This window comes from Emys orbicularis, chromosome 16, assembly GCF_028017835.1.
Source record: "Emys orbicularis isolate rEmyOrb1 chromosome 16, rEmyOrb1.hap1, whole genome shotgun sequence".
Classification (NCBI taxonomy): Eukaryota; Metazoa; Chordata; order Testudines; family Emydidae; genus Emys; species Emys orbicularis.
This window is the reverse complement of record NC_088698.1, coordinates 31,195,054-31,222,484: the sequence shown is the minus strand read 5'-3', so window position 1 is coordinate 31,222,484 and position 27,431 is coordinate 31,195,054. Positions and strand designations below refer to the sequence as shown.

The 27,431-nt window shown below is 46.2% G+C and overlaps 1 protein-coding gene across 1 annotated transcript in view; it reads right to left on the bottom strand.

Moving 5' to 3' along the window:
- MYO18B (myosin XVIIIB) overlaps window positions 1–27,431 on the bottom strand; it is a 186,471-nt gene that overhangs the window by 30,962 nt on the left and 128,078 nt on the right. The window contains exons 38-39 of the mRNA XM_065417569.1: window positions 25,335–25,520; window positions 2,086–2,219 (exon numbers count right to left, since the gene is read on the bottom strand). Of these exons, the coding sequence (XP_065273641.1) occupies window positions 2,086–2,219; window positions 25,335–25,520 (320 nt within the window). The remainder of the gene's footprint in view (window positions 1–2,085; window positions 2,220–25,334; window positions 25,521–27,431) is intronic.

Here is a 27,431-nt window from a genome sequence, read left to right as displayed (position 1 = left end):
ACCCTGTTCTACCCGGTTTTTGGGGAAAGAACTGCATCTTTTCAAAGAATGGTATCAATATATATATGTATATATACACACACACGCCCCATTCTTTGAAAATATATAATCTTCATATAATATTGAATAAGTATATCTTTTCAAAGAATGGAGTGTGTGTGTGTGTGTGTGTGTTTATATAACCCTTCTCTCTCTTTGTCATAATGCCCTCTTAGCAATGAGGGAAAGGAGGGAACAACAATCATCAGAATGTAGCTAGTCCAAAAATGGGGAATGGAAATTGAATGGAAATTTTTTCTTGTCAAAATTTTTCAACCAGCTCTCCTGCAAAAACGGATTCTCTCTCCTCACCCAACCTCGATTTTGAAGGCAAGTAAACGTCACAGGGCTGTCTGGGTTTTTTTTAATCAATAACGTTACTTTATTGAGCATCTAGTTGTCAGAAGTCTGATAATTAGATGATCTGTGGAAACATCCTTCTCTCACATTAGCAGCTATGGCTGAGGCAGCCCAGTGTGTACCCCTTTAAGACTGAGGCTTTCCAGGAGACTTCCTCTTACAAAGAGCGAGGAGCCCTGTATTCACGGCAGGGGGAGCCAGGAAGAGACAGAGCAGATTTATTTTCAGGAAGAACATCCTATTAGATCTGCTGCAAGAGCAATGGTCTTGTCTGGAGGCTGTCTGGGAAAGAGACACTCTGAAGCAGTCAAAGAGACTAAAAAGCAGTTAGAAAGACAGATGGCACTGGACTGATTTACCATTAAAGAACAAATATTTTAAGAGTTGTGTGAAGATGTGTAATAGAAGGGAGGTTTCAGACTAGCATTTCAGGTATTTGACTGTATATGTGAAAGCCATGGGGGAAAGAATGACTTTAGCTGAGTAAGAACAGGTCTCTCAAACACAGATCTGGGAAGAGCAGTTAGATAATTAGCACTGGAGACACAGCAGGGCATCATGGGTTTGGGGGCAAATTCCCCTGATCTGGAGATTATTCAGTCATTTGTTTTGTTTAGCACAAAATTCACTGCTGGAATTATTTTGCCTTTTAATTTGTTGGAGAATTTTATTTTTAAATTTATCTGGTAACAGCCTTTTTAAAGGCTTGTTGTCAAGGTTTTTAGGTGGTAAATTTGACTTGCACTGGATTCATTTTGCCCAACAGTCTGAAAGCACAAGGTCACAAGCACTTCTCTGCAGGAAGGAAATGTGAAATGTGTTGGAGAATAAAGATTTCAATTCCAACTGGTATTTCTGAGCCTCCTGCTGGGAACATGCATTTTTCTGAAACGTGAGATCATTTTGTGACACTGGCACTAAAACGATTATCCCATCCGAGACTGGAAATGCTTTCCCCAGTGGCTTTAAGATCCGATTAACAAACAGGAGAAAAACTTTAGAAATTAAGCATATAGTTTTAACTATTCAACACTGACATTTTTATCATTAAGTTTAGCCCCCTTCAATCCTGGCCTAAATCCACTTCAGTTGTGACACAGCAAAAGGAAGTTATCCAAAGGCTGAAGGACCAATGCAAAATTAGGGCCTGGTTTTCCCATTGCCCTGTGCCTTGTGTAGCCATTTCCACTTGTGTTCAAACACTGCCCTGCTGCATTGGGAGCATTCGACTCCTATTTTGCACTGGTTCAAATGACTGCACAAGGTGAAGAGCCATGAGCCATGGAGCAGCAGGCCCTCATGTTCTGAAAAGACACAACCACAGCTATATTCATGACACCAAAGACGGGGGATTAACCCTCCCCCTGAGGGAAACCATGCATCTGGTGGAAAATGGAACCGTGATTTTTGGAACCCAAAATCTTTTTTCATTGATAAATGGTCTTTTTTTCTTAAATGAAAAATTGTGCATAGTAGGTGGCACTCACAAACTATGCTGAGTGGGATGATTTACATGAACGTAGAAAATGGACCAATGATTTTTGTGACTAGACTATTTCTGTCACAATTAGAGACATCAAGCCCACGTGGTCCCTAGTGTATCTGCACTAACTTTAGAATGCTTCCCCCAGGGATGAACCTGGCCTTCTTTGTTTTGGCTTGTTTCTTTGGTTTTAGTCTAGATACCTTTCTGTATCACTTTCATCACTGGACTGCACCTCTTCGAGGGCGACCTGCAGATCCGCAATGCGTCTGATCGAGGTTTCCAGGTCAGCTTGCAAGGTCTGCCTCACTGCAGACAGCTCATCCACCTGCTTCTCCTAGGAAAAACATATATTAAGATTAGGTTTTGCTCAGGAAAGTTGCAGACATTCAGCCATGGACCTAAATATCCAAGACGGGTAACAAACCATTCACTTACATGATGTATTTTCTTATAGAATGTATTTGTTATTATTCCAGTAGCACCTAGAAGTGCCAACCAAGATAATGGCCCCATTGTGCTAAGTCACGTGCAAACACATGATAAGAGACCGTCACCGCCTCGAAGAGCTTACCGTCTGAATAGACCAGATAAGCCAGACAAAGTGTGGAAGAAAGGAAACACTAGTATCTGATGTGCAGATGGGAAACTGAGGCATGGGGAGGTGAGGTGACTTCCCCAAGGTCGCCCAGGAAGTCGGTAGAAGACCCGGGGACTGTACCCAGATCTGCAGAGTCTAGTGATTTTAACCATTAGTCTATCTCCTCTTCCCTTCAAGAGCAGCAGTGTTATGGCAGAGGTTACAGTGCACCCCCAAATCCTGTAAGGAGACCCCCAAACTCCTGAACATTTCCTCTCGTTTTAAATGCTAACAGAGCTACATCCTCTGATGGCTTTTGACCTTGGGTTTTGGCCTCATGTTCTTTTCTGGTTTTGCTGAAACAGCCTTTAGAACTGCATTAACCTACCATATTTCTATCCCCCAAAATAAAATGAAACAAATGCAGGATCCTCTCTACCTCCTGGGTGCAGCTGGCAGTTGTGCCTGCGCTCTCTGTAGGGCGGTGTTACACTGATCTGGCCAGAGGGTAGACTCCATGATCTAGGATGCCTTTCCCATCTTTTCAGTCTTTGACCCATTGGATTTGGTTCCACCACAACTCTCTTAATGCTCAGGTTTTAAGATTCAGTTAAATTGTGCTTTATCCAGGCGAGATGTGAGGAAGGAAGGAGCTCATTCATAAGACTAATCTGGGAACAGACCTGCTGAGAGTGCAGGGGCCAAAGGGACATTTTTTTTGTATTTCTGGGTTGCTTATCCACTTACATAACATGGTACAAACTGCTGAAAGACAAAGCTCTTTTCTGAAACATTGCCAGCTTATAAGAAAATCAGAAGCTCAATTTAAACCGGGGTGGGGGTGGGGGGTGGAAGTGTCGCAATCCTGGATTCTATTGTTCACCGTCAACATCAGCAACAAGCTGCGGCTGAGATTTTCCCACCATAATTGCAATAATGGCTGCGTGAGCTGGCGCTAATCACATGGGGATTTCACTCTTTTACCACTCGCATCTTAACTCTGCAGTTTTAATTTGCTTTTGAGTCTTTTCAGCTCACAGCTAGAAAGGCATTCTTCAGCCCGCGTTCCTGAACCGTCACATGACGGAGACAGAGCGCGCGAGCTGCAAATTTCACTTGATTGAAGGTGCCAGCTGTAAAATTGCCGTCTCTGTGGTGACAAGGTGAGAGTTGATTTGTAGTGCAGGCAGCGACAGGCCTTAGTGCAGGAGCCAGCCGCCTGTCAGAGTAAATAATGAAAGCCTTGGTATCACAGGGTGAGCCGCCCTTAGGGAAGAGCATTTCAGTTCATAAAACATGCAAAGAAATGTCTGAGTTGGGACTGCACACAATCACAGTCGCTTTTGGGAATGCTCCGATACTTGTCGAGACTTTAACGCCACCCAGATCTTTCTCAAATCTAGCGTTTCCAGGCCTTTATTCCCTGCCTATTAGGGGGGAAATGTAAGTGGACATCTGACTGGTTCCCTTCGTGGAACTCCCCAGGCTAGGAGTTAGAGTGGGAAAGGACATAGCAGGTCATTTTGTTCATCCTCGTGCCGATGCAGGGTATGAAAAGTGCTCCGTGACATGGCTTTCTGCTCTGGTCCTGTGGTGTTGTAGGCCACACAGTAGCAGACACTACACAACTGAGGTGGGAGATGCGGCCAAATGAAATAAAGCAAAATACTCTAGCCTGGGAACACAGGCAGGGAAGTGTTAAATCACATTGCGAGAAAACGCAGAGCTTTAGCGACCACATCCGTAATCAGCTATTTGTAAATTTAAAACCAGCAGTAAAACAACCTATTGATAAAAAAGCAAACCTTCAGATATACTGTAACAGCCCTAATTAAAATAATTCCTCCGCTCCGGGAAGATGTGACTCAATGAAATGGAGTTCACTGGCTGCGTTCTGGGTTTGCTGCATTCTATTATTATTTTCCTGACATACCGATGGGGGACTGCACTCCCCCCTCAACACAATGGAATGGAATCGCTTCTCCGAATCTGGGAATTCAGCCGCTTTCTTACTCAATGTGGTGAAAATAAAAGGCCTCGGAGTCTTCTACAGAGGTGAAATATTAACAAATAACGTAATCTCAGCAGCTTGCATTGTGAGGACGCTCTCTCTCCTTGGGCAGCTGCCGTACACATCAGCTTGTTTTACATTGTGTTCACATGTTGTTATGAGTGTCTACCAAATTTTAAGGCTGCAATTTTCAGTGCTGCTTCTAAGGGATCTGGACCCCCAGTTCCCATTAAAAGCAATGCCAACGGAGCACTCAGAAAGGAAGTGAGACCGTCGAGTGAAATTCATCCGTATACCAAGGCCAGTACAAGGCGACTACGTACGTCCCACTCAGAGCCATAGAGGTAGATTGAACCTTGGGTCGGCCTGGAGGATGGGGCAGCCCCTTGCAGAAGTAGTGGGACAAAACTCACCCCGAGTCACAGTCTCCCACCTGCTCAGCTCGGTCTCTAGTACGGGGAAGTAAGTTGTGACACCCCTTTCTGGAGTACTGCTTACCTCCCTCCTCGCAGCTGGCTGGCTCTGCTGGTTGGCACACAAAAGGGCAAACCCATGGCTCTACCCCTCCTTACCCCATTCATTCCCCTACGGGATATCAGGTGCACAACCTCTTCTCTCTCCGACCCCATTAGTGAGCTGCATACCGAGTCATGGGTCCTATGCCCCCTTGGGTTCCCTGCAAGGCTGTGTTTCAGCACCTTGCTCTGGGGGTGATTTTAGGAAGGTCACTTTTACTGTTGGGGAAACGCAGAGAGGCCAACACAATTCACCTTCCAAACAGGAAGTGCTGGAGGAACCAACTAGGGGCAGAGCTTTTCTTGACCTGCTGCTCACAAACAGGGAAGAATTAGTAGGGGAAGCAAAAGTGGATGGGAACCTGGGAGGCAGTGACCATGAGATGGTCGAGTTCAGGATCCTGACACAAGGAAGAAAGGAGAGCAGCAGAATACGGACCCTGGACTTCAGAAAAGCAGACTTTGACTCCCTCAGGGAACAGATGGGCAGGATCCCCTGGGAGAATAACATGAAGGGCAAAGGGGTCCAGGAGAGCTGGCTGTATTTTAAAGAATCCTTATTGCGGTTGCAGGAACAAACCATCCCGATGTGTAGAAAGAATAGTAAATATGGCAGGCGACCAGCTTGGCTAAACAGTGAAATCCTTGCTGATCTTAAACGCAAAAAAGAAGCTTACAAGAAGTGGAAGATTGGACAAATGACCAGGGAGGAGTATAAAAATATTGCTCAGGCATGCAGGAGTGAAATCAGGAAGGCCAAATCACACTTGGAGTTGCAGCTAGCAAGAGATGTTAAGAGTAACAAGAAGGGTTTCTTCAGGTATGTTAGCAACAAGAAGAAAGTGAAGGAAAGTGTGGGCCCCTTACTGAATGAGGGAGGCAACCTAGTGACCGAGGATGTGGAAAAAGCTAATGTACTCAATGATTTTTTTGCCTCTGTCTTCACGAACAAGGTCAGCTCCCAGACTGCTGCACTGGGCAGCACAATAGGGGGAGAAGGTGACCAGCCCTCTGTGGAGAAAGAAGTGGTTCGGGACTATTTAGAAAAACTGGATGTGCACAAGTCCATGGGGCCGGATGCGCTGCATCCGAGGGTGCTAAAGGAGTTGGCGGATGAGATTGCAGAGCCATTAGCCATTATTTTTGAAAACTCATGGCGATCGGGGGAGGTCCCGGATGACTGGAAAAAGGCTAATGTAGTGCCCATCTTTAAAAAAGGGAAGGAGGAGGATCCGGGGAACTACAGGCCAGTCAGCCTCACCTCAGTCCCTGGAAAAATCATGGAGCAGGTCCTCAAGGAATCAATTATGAAACACTTAGAGGAGAGGAAAGTGATCAGGAACAGTCAGCATGGATTCACCAAGGGGAAGTCGTGCCTGACTAACCTAATTGCCTTCTATGACTAGATAACTGGCTCTGTAGATGAGGGGAAAGCAATGGATGTGTTATTCCTTGACTTTAGCAAAGCTTTTGATACGGTCTCCCACAGTATTCTTGCTGCCAAGTTAAAGAAGTATGGGCTGGATGAATGGACTGTAAGGTGGATAGAAAGCTGGCTAGATCGTCGGGCTCAACGGGTAGTGATCAATGGCTCCATGTCTAGTTGGCAGCCAGTTTCAAGCGGAGTGCCCCAAGGGTCGGTGCTGGGGCCGGTTTTGTTTAATATCTTTACTAATGATCTGGAGGATGGTGTGGACTGCACTCTCAGCAAGTTTGCCGATGACACTAAACTAGGAGGCGTGGTAGATACACTAGAGGGTAGGGATCTGATACAGAGGGACCTAGACAAATTAGAGGATTGGGCCAAAAGAAACCTGATGAGGTTCAACAAGGACAAGTGCAGAGTCCTGCACTTAGGACGGAAGAATCCCATGCACAGCTACAGACTAGGGACCGAATGGCTAGGTAGCAGTTCTGCAGAAAAGGACCTAGGGGTCACAGTGGACGAGAAGCTGGATATGAGTCAACAGTGTGCTCTTGTTGCCAAGAAGGCTAACGGCATTTTGGGCTGTATAAGTAGGGGCATTGCCAGCAGATCGAGGGACGTGATTGTTCCCCTTTATTCGACATTGGTGAGGCCTCATCTGGAGTACTGTGTCCAGTTTTGGGCCCCACACTACAAGAAGGATGTGGAAAAATTGGAAAGAGTCCAGCGGAGGGCAACAAAAATGATTAGGGGTCTGGAGCGCATGACTTATGAGGAGAGGCTGAGGGAACTGGGATTGTTTAGTCTCCAGAAGAGAAGAATGAGGGGGGATTTGATAGCAGCCTTCAACTACCTGAAGGGGGGTTCCAAAGAGGATGGAACTCGGCTGTTCTCAATGGTGGCAGATGACAGAACAAGGAGCAATGGTCTCAAGTTGCAGTGGGGGAGGGCTAGGTTGGATATTAGGAAACACTATTTCAGTAGGAGGGTGGTGAAGCACTGGAATGCGTTACCTAGGGAGGTGGTGGAATCTCCTTCCTTGGAGGTTTTTAAGGCCCGGCTTGACAAAGCCCTGGCTGGGATGATTTAGTTGGGAATTGGTCCTGCTTTGAGCAGGGGGTTGGACTAGATGACCTCCTGAGGTCCCTTCCAACCCTGATATTCTATGATTCTATGATTCTAGGAGCTGTGCGAGGAGGAATTCATGTTAGTAAAGAGCTCTGAGAGCCAGTGGCCGAAGGCACCAGAGATGTGCAAAGTTACCAATCGTTTTGTGGGGAGTGGGGGTTAACATTGGATGGTATTGAGCAGGTGACTTAATACATTACATTGCCACTGTGCTAATGATATCAATGGGCTTGGGATTCTTTTTGCAGCTTCTGGCCAGAGTGGTTAGTTAATGGTAGGCTGGAAAACAGAGATTTCTAATTAATGCTGGCAGCAGGGCTTAACAATACCGTTGTCCCTAAAACAGATGGGTTTACAGTTGAGAGCTGTCGAGTCATTGTTATCATTAGAGGCACTGGAACTGTTCCAATACTGCAAAAAAATTTCATGCAAATTTGTGTTCACTCTTCATTAACCTTCAAGTAATTCACTTGTGCAAATCCACGTGAAAAGTAAATTTTAAGTCTGAATGCTCCAACTTTCACTGAAAGTTAATTCTGAATTGTACATTCACTTATATAAATGTGCAGCAGGAACAGTTGGGGAACAGAACAATACTACATGATTTATGGAACCTGTCACTCAGCATGAATTGAGAATATTCAGTACTTTCCGAAGAATTAACAAAGGGATTTGAGAATTTCATGACCAGTCTGTAGGCAATTTGTAAACGGAAAAAAAGGAGAAATTTGTCAAGTAAATGATTGGCTCAGCTTGAGCAGAATCAAATAAGCATAAACAGAATGTCTGCTGTTTATGGATTGAGCAGAGGTCTAGGTTTGGTCTTATTTTATCCCAACTGATTCACACGTCCTTACCTGGGGACAGTTGTATTTGTAAATAAACCATGTAAAAAAAAGACATGATAGATTGGGGAAGGTTTCAGAGATTGTAACACTCATATCTTTCCATCCTACAAGTTAATAAATTGTTAGTTTATCCCACGTTGTACATACATCGAGGGCTTGATCCTTCATTGAAGTCAATAGCAAATCTCCCATTACCTTCAATCGCCCAGAATCAAGACCTTTGCTTTTAGAGACAAGCTATGGTAGAAGCAGACGCAGCCAAATGCTGTATACTGCACATGGTGAGTATCTAGTGTACACTCTGCTCTGCAGCTGCACCCTTGGGAGTGCCATGCACAGAGCATGGAAGTGAGCTGGATGGAGGAAAGGTCTGCAGAGTGGATTTGAGAGCAGTCCCTAGTTTAGCAGGTCAAAGCTCAACATTTATGGCATAATTTCTCTCTCCAGTGAGAGAATTGAGTTAAGTACATTCTATAGGACAGAAGTTCCAGATGATTCAAGCAGGACAATCTTTAGCCTCAAATGGATGATGCTATCCTAAAACTGCTGTTCATAGCATATATTGGGTTTTCCTATTAGCATATGCCTGGGATTTCAGCTACTATCAACATAATTGGTGCCTGCAACAATTGTACCTATTTTGCCCTTCTACTTAAATTCAAACATGGCATGTCTGTACCACGCAATTTTCTCGAGGAAAGGAATCATCATATCAACATAATTAAATTTCAAATGCAAAAATTATCTTCTTTGCATAAACTGACAATACAGTTCCCAACATCAGAACACCATTATTCCAGATAGCAATTCGAAAGACACCTTGACACGTGTTGTTTCAAATTTGATGTAAATGCAAGAAGCATTTCCCCCTCAATACACCAACCCCCATGAATTTTACATACTCATTGAGAATGGCCTGGAGAGAGGTTCTGACTTTCCTATTGAGAGAAAACACAAAGAAATGCTCCGAGCGCCCACTTCTATTGCTCTGACAAGTCCTTCGTGCTCATGAAACGAAGGAAGAAAGATCCAAGGAGATGAGCAGCAGCAGCCAGAGGAGCTCACAGGCAGCCGACTAGGAAATCCCCAGACCCTCCTGGCAGGGAGAGGAGATGGCATAGGACCCTCTGTGCCAGCAGGGGTGATCCTCCTGGGACCAGATCTGCTGGCCCCAAAGCTGGATCTCACCAGCCAAGAGGTGTAAAGCAGCCACCCCATCCTCCTTTCTCCAGCATCATTCTTGAGTCTGTGTTTTGCTTGTGGCCTTTCTGCACCTCCAGACACATCTCAACATGACTCATGCTTGTTGCATTCTCCACAGAGGAAGCACTCTGGGGGCAAACAGCACCTGTCAGCATGGCATCTAAGAGACACGGGGGGGGGGGGGAGGGAGAGCCTGCCCCGTAACATCTCAGTCAGTGAGACACAACAAACACCACCAGCAGGAGGTCAATGCGGGACACAGAGCATGCTACCAAAGAGACAACAAACCCCAACAACACCCCTCTCCTCAGCACAGCTTGGGCAGTTATGCAGGGCACCCAGTTACTTCTGAAACACCCCATCCAAGCGCTCAGCATGACACCCAGTTTTTCCCCAGTGACCTGAACGCTGCCCCCAGCAAAACATGCAATCCCTTCCCGGTGACCTTAGCTGTGCTCCAACAGTAAGGAAGCACCGCAAGCTTGGCTAGCTTGTGTGTGAGGGGGTGTCTCTTTCTTACGTATCTCACCGTTCAAGCGTATTTAAACTGTCCTGTCAGCCCATAAAAGCTCTGCACGCTGTGTGAGAAGTCGGGTGCGAAGCCGAAAGAAAGGATGCCAGCGAGGCTGTGCGGTGTGGATAGAATTGGGGTGATGCACAGTGGCCCCCGGAAGACAGGCCGAGGTCTGACTGGACATGGACGGCAGTCAGGGCCGGCTCTAGGCACCAGCAAAACAAGCTGGTGCTTGGGGCGGCACATTTTTAGGGGCGGGATGGCCGGCGCCAGAATGCCGCCCCTAAAAATGTGCCCCGGCCGCCCTAGCTCACCTCCGCTGCCGCTCGCACGCCGCTACTCGCCCTCCCTCCCAGGCTCTCAAACCTGGGAGGAAGGGGGAGATCCCGAGCGGCCGCGGCGCGCGAAACAGCTGTTTCGCGCGCCGCTTCTCCCCCTCCGTCCCAGGCTTGAGAGCCTGGGGGGAGGAGGCAGGGCTGGGGATTTGGGGAAGGAGCGGAGTTGAGGCGGGGCCGGGGGTGGGGTAATTAAAAAACGGGGGGTGGGGGCGGCCAAAATTGTTTTTGCCTTGGGCGGCAAAAATCCTAGAGCCGGCCCTGACGGCAGTCACTGCCTCCAGGGCTCCTCGGCGAGCAGGGGGAAAAGCGGGCCTTGCCACGGCCCATGCAGTACCTGCCCTAGGCATAGACCACCTCTCTGCTTTCCCAGGCTGCCAGGCCAGCCCCTTCCAGCTGCAGTGAATTCACTTTAAAATAAAGCCTGGCAGACCGAGCATCAGTCTGAAGGAGGCCAGAGCCTGTTGCTGTTGTTCTACCTTTCTGGGTGCAGCCCTGGTGGAGGCACCTCCTTCCCGTCGAGCTGTCGGTTCCCTCCCTCTCTCACTCTCCCCAGTAGCTCTTTACTCCGCCCCAGTACACACCCCCAGGGGTGGGCGAGGTCTCTGACACTTTCTCCAGGCTTCCTGGCTGATTTCGGGCCAGTGTCTCCGACGGGAGGATCAGTTCCATCCACTCACCCAAACGCTTCATTTCAATACACACGTACCGAGTGTGAGACGTCAGTGCTCCCGCAGGTCGTTCCTGTAGCGCAGCGGTTCTCAACCTGCGGCCCGCAGGCCGCTCACAGCCCAATCGGCACAGAGCTGCGGTCCATGTGACACCCTCAGGGCCATACAGGTAGTATTGGATGGTAAATAGGTTGAGAAGCACTGCTGTAGCGCTTTCAGGTAGGAAGCGCTATTCTCAATCCGAAGAACAATTTGGCTTGAGTGTAATTCAGCACAGCGCTTTCCAAGGCAGCGCCCTCCAGAGCAGTGGCTCTCAACCTTTCCAGACGGCTGTCCCCCTTCCAGGAGTCTGATTTGTCGTGTGTACCCCCAGGTTCCACCTCACTTAAAAACGACTCGCTTACAAAATCAGACATAAAAATCCAAAAGTGTCCCAGCACACTGTTACTGAAAAATGGCTTGCTTTCTCAATTGTACCACATAATTATAAAATAAATCAACTGGAATATAAATATTGTACTTGCATTTCAGTGTGTAGTATATAGAGCAGTGTAAACCAGTCATTGTCTGTATGAAATGTTAGTTTGTACTGACTTCGCTAGTGCTTTTTATGTAGCCTGCTGTAAAACTAGGCAAACATCTAGATGAGTTGATGTACCCCCTGGCAGACCTCTGAGTACCTCGGGGTACGCGTAGCCCTGGTTGAGAACCACTTCTCCAGAGTGATGTAAGCTGGAAACTGTAATCACCCCCCTTTTCTGCAAGCAAGACTGATGAAGACTGATCTACCCTCTCCATTCAAAAACTCTGAGAGGCGACTCTGAGAACCTCGGGCTATTTAGAGTGCATGAATGTTGCTCTAATCAGCCGCTCCTGCTGCCTGCATGACCCCCAGTGGTTTGTGTTGCAATTCATTTACCTCAAGTCACACCAAGGAGCACAGATGGAATGAATATCACAGCTGAAGGGACCATTTGCTCTATTGTGTATCGCAACACTTATCAGACACAAGGAAATAACTCATGGAGCTCTGGGCTGGAAGGATTCTAGCTGTGGGATTGTTATTTCCATGCATTTCTCTATCAGCTGGTGCTAAAGGGTGACCAGTTTAGTTGAGAGGGCCACTGGAATCTCAGGAAGCAAGCAAGGCTGCTGGGATTGCAAAGGGGAGCTGGCTGAGCTAACAGGGGAAGCGGAGAGAAGGAGTTTGTTGAGGGTGTATGGAGGACAGAATTGTCGCAGTAAAGCATAGGACAGGTGCTGGGTGTTCACTGACGAGGTGGCACTAACCAGTAGTGGGTTGGTCTATAGATGGCTTGAGATGCTAAACGGATTCAGGAACCTTTCCATACTTGCAGCTTTTCTAAAGATCTGTCTCCTGTTTGTACTAATCTTATGTGTATCTACCGTGTAATTATTTAATCGCTAGTTACTCAGGATCAAAGAAGAACTGCCAGTTATTCCATGTGGAAATCACCCCGATTATTACTGTAATTCCTGCTAAAATATACTTTATTTGATAGATGTACCATCTATTTATGCAAAGTGGCCCAAATTGGATTTTCCTACCGACTACGTGGGTGGATAAATTGCCTTAATGTACAGCACTGTCAAAAAAAACCCTGTACAATACCGTACAGTCAATAGTTCAAAAGCATTTATTTTAGAAAGCTGAGGTTAATATTACCCGACTTGGAATATGAATTAAAGTCTTCCAAGATAATAGGGAAGAGAATTCAGGCTGCCATTGTTATTGTATAACAAAAGCCATATGTAGCAAAAATCTATTTGTCGCAGTGAGGAAACCTTGTCTTCAAAATCTATACAGAAAATTTTGCAATTCAACTGTTGTCACATGCTTAAAGTTCCCAGCCTTGACATTCTTCAAATAAGATTTCATACAAGACCATTTACTGCTGATCTAATTAAACATCAAAATTCTGGCAATATATGTCATCAGCAAAGCAAGGAACACTGCCCTTCTAATGCAATTGTCAATGCTGCTCAGTTATGAAAATGAGCCCAATGCTCTTCCCCTGAGATCGCCCTTTGCCTCAAATACTTCTTTGAACTTCCCCTTTCATATTGTCCTTTGTGGACACTGCGATTCCCAGACTGATCTGCCACACATCTTCCAGTGTGGCATAGAGAAAGAGAGACACTGTGCTGGGAAAATATTATTTCCGCTTTGTGAATGCTCCAGAAAAAAAATAGCGAAGCTAGGTTCAATGAATCCAAGCCATGCAGCACACTCTGTTTAGCTTCAATAGAAACATTTTAAAGCAAACCAGTGATCCAACCAGAGATTACCTTCCATTTGGCAGCAAGCAGTGAAGTAAAAGAGTAAAAGACAAGTGCAGTGTACATAACAGGTAGTGAGAGAATGCAAGGACAATGGGGTTTTATTATGCATGCTAACATGCTTGAAACACTTAGGGTACGTCTTCACTCAAGGGGGGGGGTCGATTTAAGATACGCAAATTCAGCTACGCGAATAGCGTAGCTGAATTCGACGTATCGCAGCCGACTTACCCTGCTGTAGGGACGGCGGCAAAATCGACCTCTGCGGCTTCCCGTCGACGGCGCTTACTCCCACCTTCGCTGGTGGAGTAAGAGCGTCGATTCGGGGATCGATTGTCGCGTCCCAACGGGACGCGATAAATCGATCCCCGAGAGGTCGATTTCTACCCGCCGATTCAGGCGGGTAGTGTAGACCTAGCCTTAAAGTGTCAAACGCTTTCCAGGCTGGAGGTTCTTACTGTCTGTAATTATTGATTGTGGGTCAGGTTATGTTCGCAGTTACTCCAGTGTAAATCCAGAGTAGTAACTGCATTGCCTTTACTGGTGTCACAGAGATCAGAATCTGGCGCTTTTGCTCTAGAGTTTGCTAACATTATGCAGCATTACCTCCGGTGCCTAGAAGAGGACATGATTTAAAGCTGTGTGATAAGCCTCTTTCCAGGCTGGGCAATTTGTTAGAACACAGTGTGCTATTGACGAGGCCAAATGAAGGGGCTTTGGGTTTCTTTTTGCAATCACGACTCTAATCCAGCTGAGACAAGAGCTGAGCAGAATCTCCTCTACTTGTTGGAAATGGGAAGGCAAAGCAAGGCCAGCAGTGACCAAGGTGTCTGCAAATAAAAGGATGAGAACTGCTCAAACCCTCAGCTGCAATGGCTTGGAGGACAAGGAGAGCATGATCAGAGTGCAGTGAATAGTTCGTGGTGGATAATTTATACAATTTGCCTCATTTAATGGTTCGTGACCTATTGACAAGCACCTGACATGTTCTCAAGGTCATTTGAAATTATTTCAACAAAATCTTCTTGGGGAGTCGACTGTCTGTTGGCAGTTCGTTGCAAATGATCCATATTTGAAATTCAAACTATGTTGTTCAGGTTTGATTGGATACATAGGTCACATGGTATTGTTTCTGCTCCTCCCACTGGAGGAGCATAACTTTTAGAGTCAGGTTTCTGGTGTGAATAGTAAAGACTGCAAATTCAGAATTTGCTTTCCACAAACAGTCTCCAATATTCACTTAAACACGTGTTCTTTCCATGAATATTCCTGCCAGTAAACACAGTGGCTATGTTGATTAATATACGCTGGCTAGCATACATACATATTATGCTAATAATACTATCCGCAATATGTATTCCAAGCATTTAAGCATACATGCTATTAAGCATTATTATAGCAGTTATAGATCCCATACTGGTCTGTATCTTTATTATAATCATATTCACTTATACTAAGTATCCCATAATACCTTGCATTCGCTGAAGTAAGCTTTGTCTTAAGATAGGAAAACTGTCAGTATCAGGATACATAATTGTTTCCTCATTACAACAGATAAGAAGTTACTCTCACAAATCTATTTACCCTGGTGCCAGCCTAGGAGCTGTCTTCACACCCCTTAGTGCCTGGAATGCTTGCACCCAGAACAAAGATAAGGGTGCATCATTACCTGGTACACATGGGTTCAGAACAAAAGATAAATGGGCAGTACACCATGATACCGGTAACGAACAAGGTAAAAAACTGATTAACTGAATCTAGTTTCAGGTCACGTATATAGTACCTTTTACTGGTACACAAATAGGGTATATAAAGATGGCTTTAGGGATGTAACTTTGGGGATCACACCTTCTATGAAAGGTGAATGCACCATCACTCCACAGGATTGCTCTTCGTAGACTCGTACAAAGTCTTTTTCCTGTACCATATTAATAAACCTTATTGACACTGGTTATTTGGGCTAGAGTATATTTCATAATGGCCCAAAGTGTGGTCGAGCAATTGACTAAACAATTTATCAACAGCTGGAATAATCACAGAAAGAAAACACTATTAAGGCAAAACTCATACAAAACACATTCCTTTAAAAACGGATGAAACCATAAATAGGGAATGACAGAATTCTGCTGAGCCTGCAAATGGAGTTGCATGGCTCTGTCAAGGCATCGGGGAACTAGTAAGACATTTATTTACTGACACCTGATGGCAGTTTTGACAGACATGCAGGAGAAAATCCAAATCACAAGCCTACTCTGCATTTCCTTTGCTTGTCTTAGACTGAGTTACACCCATGCCCTGTGGTCTTCAAGACCTGGATGCGAGATAGCATCCTCTTGGCACAGAGAGCCCCCCTTGGAAGTGGGAGTGGGAAGGCTGGGCCTACCATCCTGTCAAGCTCAAGCCTCGCCTAAAGTTGTTGCTAGACAGCGAGATGGTTTTTCTGTGGTGAGAACCACCCGTGGTGTTGGGTCATGTTTAGATTTGAGCCATGCTGAGGCCTGACTGTGGCTCAACCTGCCAGACCCCAGATTCAGGTATGTTTGTATCAGGAGGACAGATCCTCCCCTCTGCCTTCTGTGGAAAGAAGAGATGAAAATCTGATGGATCCAGGCAGAGACCGGCTGGAAAGGCTGGGAAACCTCCTGGGCCTGGGGATAGGAGGTAGGAGTTGGGGCTAGAGAGGCAGCCACTCTCCATAGATTCAGCCTGCCGACACCCAGAGAAGGAGCTCACGCTGACATTGGTGGCAATCCCAGGAAGTTAATGTTGGCAAGGCCCCCTCGGGCAAGGTGTGAGGGCAGCAGCCCAAGGATACGATCAAAAGGAAGCTGCAAGTGCTGACTCACATGCCCCAGTTCTCTGCTAGGTCAGAGCTGGGCTCGAGTGCAGTGAAAAATGGGAGCAGGTTCCAGCCTCCTTATTTAGAGCCACCCGGGCCAGCAGGAGGGGTCCTCTCTGAGACAGGCTGCTGACAGCAGGTCCCTTCTGCCGGGGGAGGATAGGTGGAGTGGGGCTCAGCTTTGGCATCCCCAAACTGTCCTGCGCGCACACACACACCCCCGCGTCCATGACACAGCCACTCTTACACCAGACTATGTCTGCTCCACACCAGTGCAGATTCTCCCTACACAGGGGCAATTCTCCACTGGGAGTCTCTGGCTGATTTAAGGCCACTGAGTGTTCCAAACGGGAGAATCCAGCCCACAGAGTTTCCAGTCTCCTGCATGGAAATAACCACCCAGGCAATGGCTAAGAACAACATCCTACCTGGCCATCCCACTTGCTGCCTCATCAGCCTAAGCCAGCGCCAAGGCTCTGAAAAGGGATTTACAAGCCTCTCTTTCTTACAGCTCAAATGGTGTTTAATTGGCCTCAAAAGCATTTCAAGATAAGGCAAAGCAGAGATTAGCCAAAGTGAAATAATTTAGTGTGACTTAGTCTATAATGGATTTGTGGTCAGAAGACTTGGAAAATTCATTACAGCTCCTTCATGTCTCTCTATTGTTTTTGAGTGTATTCTGCTGTCGCAACATAAACTTTGTCAAATTTCCCATCCACCTTTAAGTGAAGTGTAATCTAATTATAGATGTTTGGATCGGCTCTATTTGAATAATTTAACGTACACCTGCAGCATTCATCAATCATTATTATTTTTAATTAAGTAATTAACTTTGAGGTTTTCAGCAAGTTTGAAGTGATGAAATTTCCAGTCTAACTCTCAGGCGAGACGAGATTAGTATCTGTTTCTAATCTTTCAAACACAGGCTTTATTTGTAATTGGTACTAGCAACTGCAAGTGCCGATTAATTGCTATAGAATTTTCCCCCCCCAATGACGAAACAAAACTGTACGTCTTATATGCGCTGGATCTAATTATGCTAAGGTAGATTGCCCAATGAAAGCTTTTCGTATCATGCTCTTTCATCTCAAAGTGGGGCTTAGAGAGATTGATTTTAGCTAAATTTAACCACAGATGATATCAAGCAAAGTCATTCGCTTTTAGGGAAAGGCACAACTCCAAAAGACCTGTGCCGGGAATGTTCAGGGATGGGGGCTGTAAGTTGGTCATCGGCTGTTCAAAGCATTTAGTTAAAATTCGGTTGATATCCTTTAATTTGCTTTATAGTGCAACCCCTTTGAGAATCCAGCAGCAGTCCATACACCTTACTAAGAGTATAAATACCTGTGTTTCTTCTATCAAGCTCCCAGCAAAGACTGAGAAACCATTAAGCCTTGCAAATGAAAACAGTTTGTAAACACCAAGGCTATAATGTGCTAAGCCGTTCTGGATAGCACGCTGATAACACTACTGTAATTAGGAAGGCTATCTTCTGTCATGAGAACCATAAAAGGTGTTATTTACACTGTGACTGTAGCCTAAAATACCTTCCAGATGGGATTTTTTGAAGAAATACTTGAGATCTCAAGTAGTTAAAATAGTTAACAGTGCTCAAAGTTTCACATCTATTAATAGAAGAAACATTTAGAAACGTTAAAGTAAACTTGTACATGCTTGGTTTTAAGATAAAGGTCAGATTCTCCTCTCTGCCACACTGGTATGAAGTGGCAGCGGCTGCATCTCGGAATCACATTAACTGAGATCAGAATCTGGCCACCTGTGTGCTGCTGAACTTGTTGAAAGCCAGGGGAAGGCTGGACAGTGACTGACATTGTTAACCAGGTCCAGAGGCTGAGAACTAATTATTACACCAGGAATCAGAATTACAACCTGGAAGCTTTAGCCTGAGTGCAGGTCTAGAGGGTTCTAACTTAGCAAGTCATTCTCCCGCCACAGCACACACGGAGTCTTGGAGAACACTCTCGCCAGCTGTCATTCTCTTTGATTCCCTGATCCTGGCCCAAGATATCCCTTACCCAGGGAGAATGGGAAGCTTGCTATCACTCAGCACCATCCCTGACCCTTATCCCAGGCTCCCCTTTGAGGCCCCTCTGCGTGTGCTCCATGGAAGTCTGGGCCTGGGATGATGAAGCAGGGCAGGAGATTGCTAGCACTGCTGAGATCATCTGGGTACACCTCACCAAAGCAGTTCCCTGCCATTGCAGGGGCCTCAGGCACTGATGGTATTGTCTGCCTGAGGCACACAATAGTGCAGTCTCCTAAGGGCTGTAATACTCTAGTCTAATTCAGGTTATTGGCTTCAATACAAGGGGGTAGGTGGGATTCAGTGGCCTGTGATGTGCAGGTCAGACTAGTTCTCCTGCAGATCACAGCTTACCTTATTCACATGGGCCGTGTTAGCAACACATCCAGCATGTGCAGAATGGTCCTGCTTAGGCCTGACTCTCAGCTGTGAAAAACTGGAGGCTTTCCACTGAACTTCACAGATGCTACAGTTACACAAACACTTCCAGGATGCTTCTGTCTGATTGCACCATTACCCTTAGCTGCCAAACACATGTCATGATACAGAGACATTATCTTGCATGAACTGTGAAAAGGGTGCTCCCTCTCTCATTGCCACCCCTCCCAAGCATAGGGGTACCCCCACGCTTCTGTGAAGAGGCAGGACCATGGTGAGTGGAGCCTCTCTCTGCAGGGGCACCACAAATGCTGTAGAAGCCCAGCCTAGGGAAGGAACGTGTAACCTGTTATGCCTACCAAATTCATGGCCATGAAAAACGTGTCACGGACCGTGAAATCTGGTCTTTTGTGTGCTTTTACCCTATACTATACAGATTTCATGGGGGAGACCAGCGTTTCTCAAATTGGGGGTCCTGACCCAAAAGGGAGTTGCAGAGGAGTCACAGGATTATTATAGAGGTGTCGCGGTATTGCCACCCTTACTTCTGCGCTGCCTTCAGACTAGGCGGCTGGAGAGTGGCATCTGTTGGCCGGGTGCCCAACTCTGCAGTTAGCAGCACAGAAGTAAAGGTGGCAATACCATCCCATGCCCCCCTTACTTCTGCGCTGCTGCTGGCGGCAGCTCTGCCTTCAGAGCTGGGCTCCCGGCCAACAGCTGCCACTCTCCAGCTGCCCAGCTCTGAAGGCAGCACCACCGCCAGTAGCAGTGCAGAAGTAAGGGTAGCAGTACCACAACCTCCCCCCCCCCACACAATACCCTTGCGACTCCCCCACAACTCCTTTTTGGATCAGGACCCCTACAATTACAACACCCTGACATTTCAGATTTAAATAGCTGAAATCATGAAATTTATGATTTTAAAAATCCTATGACCATGAAATTGACCAAAATGGACCATGAATTTGGTAGGGCCCTAGTTATGTCAGTTGGGCATGTTGTATGACTACTGATTGTTCCGCTAGAGAATTTCATTACACTGCATGGCCTTTGAGGGCATTTTAATGTGTGGAAAACTCCCACTGGTGCTGTTGACCTCTTTGCATTTCAAGCTGTAATCCCAGCCCTCAGGGAGTTTTTTTCCTCTCTTAAAATACAAACAGCTGTAGATAGTTCAGTAAGCAACAATGTTAAGCACAAACAGGTACCTCTACTGCAAGATATCCACTCTGGTGTGCTTTCAACAAGTGCTTTAAATTTACTTTGTATTAACTTTGATATTTGTAGAGATAGTATGAATAATTAAAATGCAGATCTAGGAAACCTATAGTTCTTAATTGGAATCTATGTCATGCATTTAGCCATCTCTGTGCCAGGAAATCTGCAGTTGCAAAGGGGAATGCCCTGCCAGAACTGCACAAACTAGCACTGAAAACTGCCGGGCCAGGACAAGGCACACAATGGGGACTCCCCGCAGCAATTGCCGAGGACCCTGCCTTTTCAAAGATGGCTACTGATACCTGCAGCTACTCCTGGGATGCTTGGGCAGTGCGGGCCCCCCTCACCCCCCTCCAGAGCGGGGTAGCTGGGAATAGGCCTCCTGAAAATCCTCACGGACTCTCCAAGGCCCGTGACAAAGCTTACAGCCTACCCCTACTCGTGCATACCCCTATATAACAGCCCAGCTGTGTAACCTGACCAGCATGCGCCTGGTAGCCTGCAATAACTAACAGATGTATAGGGGCAGGTCCTCAGCTGATGTAAATGGTCATAGCTCTATTGGGGCCTCAATCGCAGCTATGACAGTTTAACCCAGCTGAAGATCTGCCCAGTAACATTTAAGGCCCGAAGGAACCCTTATGATTATCTAGTCTGACCTCTCCTGTATAACACAGGCCAAAGAATTTCACCCTGTAATTCCCCTATCAAGCCCATAATGAACGAGTGTGCACATAAGATTAGAAGAGAGCTGGTTTTGCTTTTAAGCTCCCAGGGGTTTATTCTAAATAGTCAGCTAACTCAGGGTCATGTCAAAAAAGAGACGAGGATTTCAGTTTCCGCTGTAGCACAGAGAACAGGTGGCTGGGACTAAAGCTTTTAACCTCTGGGCGCTCAGCACTGCGCTGGAGAGAAGAGAAGCCGCCAGCAGCCCTGAGCACGTCCTGCAGATCCACATCTTTCAGGAGGAGGAGACATAGCTTCTGGGCAGATACTTTTTCCACACACAACAGAAGAGGAGAGCTAGATGCCCCTGAGCACACGCCACTTACTCCATGAGGAAGCAAGCACCGAAAACTAACGTCAGAGTGGGCTCTTGTAAATAAGGTCCTCTCGTGTGGAGGATTAATAAAGCAAAGCAAATGTTATGGCTCCTGGCCCTTTGCCTTGGGGCCAACGAGTCCTTGCGCCTTGTCGGAATTTTCCACAATGGATAATGGAATAGGGACCTGGATGCTCCTATCCCCCAAATGTCCAGGTTTGAGTCACTCACCAAGAGCCTGTGGATTCAGACTGAAATTCCAGCTCTTCGGCCCAGCTCAGATGCCAAGGTAGTATCTCCACTAAGCACAAGTCAGTACTGAGGGCACTGACACCAACCTGAACTCTGTAGTAAAGTGGTCACCATAGGGATAACTGAATTACCCAAAGTATTAGGGGATGGATCTATGTTCCACGCCTTCCTACTTCCTCTCTGTCAGTGGGAGCCATCCCCCCTCCCACACCCCCAGCACATACAATTTTATTTTGTTTTTTATGATGAGGTTGGAATAAAGCAGCACGTTCCCAGCCCGCACTCCTGTGCACAGAGCATTATTTTTGTTCCACTGTGCAGACCTTTTACAAAAAATCTCCATGAGGAAACAATGAGTTTGGGCAAGTTTGCCACTGGTTTAAGTTAGTGGCATGGTGGAAAACAATTTCCCTTTAGACGTAAATTTTCCTATGGCTTCACCACTGCTAGACGTGACCTATTGGCATTTTATGTATTCACACATATCTGAGCATTGCAAATGCAATTTTTAGCACTCTTAGAAGGAACACTGAATTTTGAAAATCCACCTGCACAATAAATAAGTCTCTTCCTTCCATTTCTCCAATTCACTTAGTGGAATGAGGGGCCAAACCCCACAGAGGACAAAGGAAGAATTGTGTTTATTTCATTTATTTATTTATTTTGGTAGGTGCAGACTAGGGCTGAAGTACTGTTAAATGAATAATTCATGCAGTATTTATAATTTATGTTGGATTTAACAGGAGCAGAGCCATAAGTGGTTGTCTATTAACTATTTATGTTCTCACCACCAGTTGACAAGCATGGCTGGGCACTGAGATCACAGCTCTCCTGCAATGTTTTATTTAAACATTATTAAAAGTACACACAATCCTAAGGAATGCCTTCACTTTCAGGGAATACTAGACTCTGCTGCTCAGTGTTTGCTCAAAATACTCACTGGATTCCAACATAACTCACTAGAAGGTCTTCATCCAACCCCTCCACACACAATGGTCCATCCCCACCTCCACTGGATGAAGAGATTTTTTTGTGGCTCATCTTACAAGCCTGGGCAATGGGCATTGGATGTGCCCGAATGTTTTCTGAAGGGCCTTACCTCCTAGCACAGCAGTGTTCCTTAACTACTTTCCATTAGGCTCATGCATTTGGGCAGCAGAGGTCAGACAAACGCAGATATCTTGGTATCTGGGTAAATTTAAATCAACCTACATGTCTTTAGCCTTTGCTTATGGCTCTGTTATTTTTACGGGGTTTTTGTGTTGTCTCAGGTAGAGGCATAAACTAGGATTCTCGCCGATGCCTTAGGTTCTTCAAAACCCTAGCCCTAGAAATTGAAGTACCCGGTGTTGTGTTACATCAGCCCCATAAATGTCTCAATGAAGCATTCAAAAATTCTTTGTTTATGTTTACGCTTATATTTTCCAAATGCAATTAACAAAACCTGTGCACTCTTCTAACATCCAAGGTTTCAAAAATGATGCATTTCTACCGAATGCCCTTCTGAATTAGCTAAACCACTAGAGTCTGCAAAAATGGCAAATACACATTCTTGGAATTAGCCAAGTATCCAGTGCTCTTTAATTGTGAGTGCAGCCTAGAGCTGGTTCAGATGGAATTAAGGAATTGATCGGAACATTTGATAGATTTCCTTTCATTCCTGGGGGAGAGTGGGTCCTTTCTAGACAGAATTTTCTGGCCATCTATACAAAATTTGCATACAAACATACCTAAGACAAAGTGCGTTTCAGCCCCTCGCAACAAAAATCACTCAGACTAAAACACCTTTTCCTGGGTTTTGTACATTTAGAGCAGGTAAATTGTTCATCACAACTGATTAATGTGCTACTTGGATGGAGAAAGTCCTCTCTTTTGCGGGCTGTACAGTTCAGATGAATGGATGCAAAAGGGAAACTTGTGACATGAGTTAAGTCTCTTTCCATTCAAATTTCTCCCTTCCTGTCTCAATGCACCAAGACACACTGGCCATTGTGGATGGCTCCTAGTTGTGCCTCTGTTCAACATCATGAGATGGGGAAGGAGGGATAGGGCAGCTGGGTGAATAGAAGGGTTTACTATTGATCATTCTGGATCAGTGGTTTACAACCTTTTCCATACTGTAACCCCATGTTACAACGGAACACATGCTGGGAGAACGACGAATGGAGCTCTACTCTTCTATGTAAGCAATTGCTCTGGTTGCCAGGGGTGCTATGCAGTGAGGAACAGGAGAGTAAGTGGGGTGCACAATTATGAATGGGAGAAGAGATGAGACGAGAGCGCATCCTCCCCTCGCATGGAGGAGAAGGGAACACCACGCAACAAGTCACACCCTATTACCGAAAGCCTGTCATAAAATATTACATCAATAATAATCACCCGTGAAGTAACATCCCCCAAATCCACCCCTTCCCTTGAAAATTAACACAGGAAAACATCCTCTATGATACTGCAAACACACGAACGTTCAGGATCTCCAGGGTAAGGGCAGAAACACAACTACGCCCAGCTCCTTTGCCTGGTGGATGGCCGAGGGCACTGCACTCAGGACTACACACGTGCTGGCCTAAGGCTGCTCCTCCCGTTTCTCAGTCCTCGTCCAATAAACCACATTTTTAAAAAATGTCCTGTGAACTGGAAATTCTGAAAACTTTTCATTTTGGAAACACCAATACACGGTGTTTCTGAAACAAAATGTGTTCCCTGGGCCCCGGCAGCTGCTGATGGAGATCGTCCGGATTCTGATCAGTTTCACCACTGCCAGCCGGGAAACAGACAAGAATCATTATCAATTTCAGTCAACAGATGCCGGGGCTCCCAGAGCCCCTGGCCTCAGGGCAGCTCCGCCACGCAGACTATCCCAGGACTTGCAGACTCTCAGGCCAGCAGGCCCCAGTCTCACAGCAGGGATGCTCTGGAGCTGCAGAACCTGGTAGCCCACCTGGAATCCTGCCTGCGAGTCAATGAAAGTTCATCAAAACTGGACATTTCCATAAAACGTTTTGGGTTTGACAAATCGGCATTGTCTGAAAAAACGGTGTTGTTGGAAAATTCCCAACCAGCACTGGTCTGGCTAAAGTTCTCAGTATTTGTTGGAGCTGAGGAGGCAAAGCAATTCCTTTATTTGATAAAACCAATCACTACAGGGACTGCCTAGCTGCACTGGCCAAGGCTACGTGAAGAGTGGGATGCTAGAAGGCGAGAATAACAGGCTCAGTTAAAGGATTTGGGCATGAGAGGGGAGGGAAAGCGATATCCCGCACCACCAGAGAGCTGCGCTGATTGCTCGCAGCGCTCCGCTTGTCAAAACCAAACCTGATGTGGCTGACATTAGAGAAATCCAGGACAAGCAGTGGGAGGAAGTGGCCCGTAAAACATTACTTACCCTGCTTGAGGGCCAACTCGAACAATAAATTGGTTAGACCTCTCTCGAAATATCGAGCACACAGAACATCAAGCAGAAAATTACCTGTTGTTCCGGGACCCTTGGGCCAATCTGCAGGTTATTGGGAGGCTTCCAAAGAAAAAATGGTGTGCAACAGACAGCAATGGGCATTGCAAACTCTACAGGACCCTCCCAGCATGCTGGGACTGAGCGCAGACTGGCTAGGCTAGGCCAATTAGTTAGCACAACTCAGGACATAATTTATTTTCCAGCATCACAGCATCCCCCCGGTGTATGTTGTTATGATATGTGCCAACTATTAGATTTCATAGCACAGCAGAGCAGCACCCACGTGAAAGGCTGCTGGATAGAAACTGGTTTATATCTAGAAGGCCCCAAGACGTAGGGCAGGATGAATTAAACCTGCATCTGCCGTGGCAGCTCATGCATGTCTCTGCTTCCCATGCACCGTACACGCATCTGGCAATTATGTTCTAACTAACCACTAAAAGGCAACACAGCCCCAGAATAAATCCAGTCAAGTATCTAAGCACCCGAGTGATGGAGATCTCAGAACAATGCAGAGCTGGGCAAGTGGTAACCAGACTTGATTATCTGAAAAAAACCGGGTCATATCCATGAGGCATAAAGAGGTACTGATGCCGCAATGCGCCCTTCCCAGCACCCCAGCCTAGGACAGTCCATTGGCATCTGACACAAGGCAATACCCTCTCTTATATGATAGCCCACTCCTCTTCTTACCAGCTCCATACGCCTGTGACTGGCTTCCAATTCTCTCTGCACCAGCTCATTCATATCTGCTTTCATCTCCTCCATGCGCATCTGGTAATACTTGGTGTTCTCCTTCTCTCGAGCCTCCGACTCTGCCGCCTTCTCCAACTCCTCACCCATCTTTATTACACTGTCTCGCAACCGAAGGACAAGCATCTGGAGTGATAGGGAGGGGGACAAAAGGCAAAGGGGTTTTCTGAAATAAAAGATTACAAAGAGTTTTTTCCCCATTCTTTACTCTTTTATAGTGATGTACTTGGAGGAATGCTCTTCCTTCCTGACCCCTACAGAAGGTCAGCTGATGCCTTGAAGCATGAAGTTTATATATACTTATTATTGTATCAAACATTGACGCAAATGCTCATAATGGTCCTGATATTAAGCAGCTCGTGTTTGTCTAGTGATCCTGTGATGCAATGAATTCCATACAGGCTGACTGTGAACTCCACAAAGCATTGTTTCCTTTGGTTGGCTTTAAAATGATGGCTCTTTAATTTCATTGTATAGCCCAGAGGTCGGCAACCTTTCAGAAGTGGTGTGCCGAGTCTTCATTTATTCACTCTGATTTAAGGTTTCGCGTGCCGGTAATACATTTTAACGTTTTTAGACGGTCTCTTTCTAGAAGTCTATAATATATAACTAAACTATTGTTGTATCTAAAGTAAATAAGGTTTTTAAAATGTTAAAGAAGCTTCATTTAAAATTAAATTAAAATGCAGAGCCCCCCGGACCGGTGGCCAGGACCTGGGCAGTGTGAGTGCCACTGAAAATCAGCTCATGTGCCGCCTTCGGCACGCGTGCCATAGGTTGCCTACCCCTGGTATAGCCCATTGCACTTATTGTGGGCAGTTTTAAGACCCCTGAGAGCTTCGGCAGTGCTCCAGTCACAATGCAGTAGCGGCACACAGTGGCCCTTCTGTGTCCCCATCATTCATTACTCATCGCCTAGAGCAGGGAAACAATTTGTGAGGCAAGCGCCGCATTGCATTACATTTCCTCTCTCCTTTCCCATCCTGCTGGTATATTTCCCTTTCCCCATGTTTAAAGCAGACACATTAGAACTCACCCGACTGAGACAAACACATGGTACTGTACAAATATTTTGATCTCTCAGCTATCCTTCATTTAAAACAACAGCTCACATTAGCACTCCCAGCCTTCAGCTCCAGGATCAATCACAGCATCCTCGACAGGTCTAACTGAAAGCTGGCACTGCGCAGCAGAACTGGCAAACGCAGAATGATGGAAGGCCTGATCTCTGCAGAGTCACTCCAGGAACTCTCAATGGAGTCCAGGTCACAGAGCCTGTCCTAGCTACATCTCACCACAGAGCAGCTGATGGGCTCTGCTACTCCGGATTAGATAGGCAGGAACTGAAGGAAGGATGAAAGCAAGGCTTGTGGCAATGTGAGCAGAGAGGCTCCGATATGGAAGTGGCCTGTCATTTCCCAAGGCCTCTTGGTGTCTGTATCTCAGCTTAGGTGTCAGAGGACGGATGGGATCAAAGAGGAGGTGATGGGAGGTGAGCCGCACCAAGGGCACCCACCGAATGGCAATGACCTCACAGGAGGCTGCCAGAGAATGAGCTTTGGGGTTCACAGACACAAAGGGTTAAACAGCCTGAGGGAAATAAAGAGCCACCAGTGCAGCCTGGGTAACTCTGAAATGCCTTTCCTTTAGAGACAGCTCTCCTGCTGGGCCGGGCCCAGCTGCTCAGGGCTGTCTATGTCGCCATCATTGTGAAGTGACCCTACAACATGTTCTTGGCCTCCCCTCAATTAGTCATATGTAAGTGGGGGTGGGGATGGGTATTTATATTTTATCTCATGGCATGAAAGGAAATGAGCATAAACGAATATAGGCCAGGGTTTAAGCGCCTAGGTTGTTCTATATGTATACTGATGTACCTACCATACCTTGACTGATTTGAATGTGCTGGAGTTTGGACTATGCCACACAGCCCTGTGACACTGTCTGAAAGGCACTTTGATCAATGTGCTGAGTAGTAAATAAATATATTGCTATACACCTTGAGGCAGGGGCCGTATTTCCTTCCATGCTTTTATA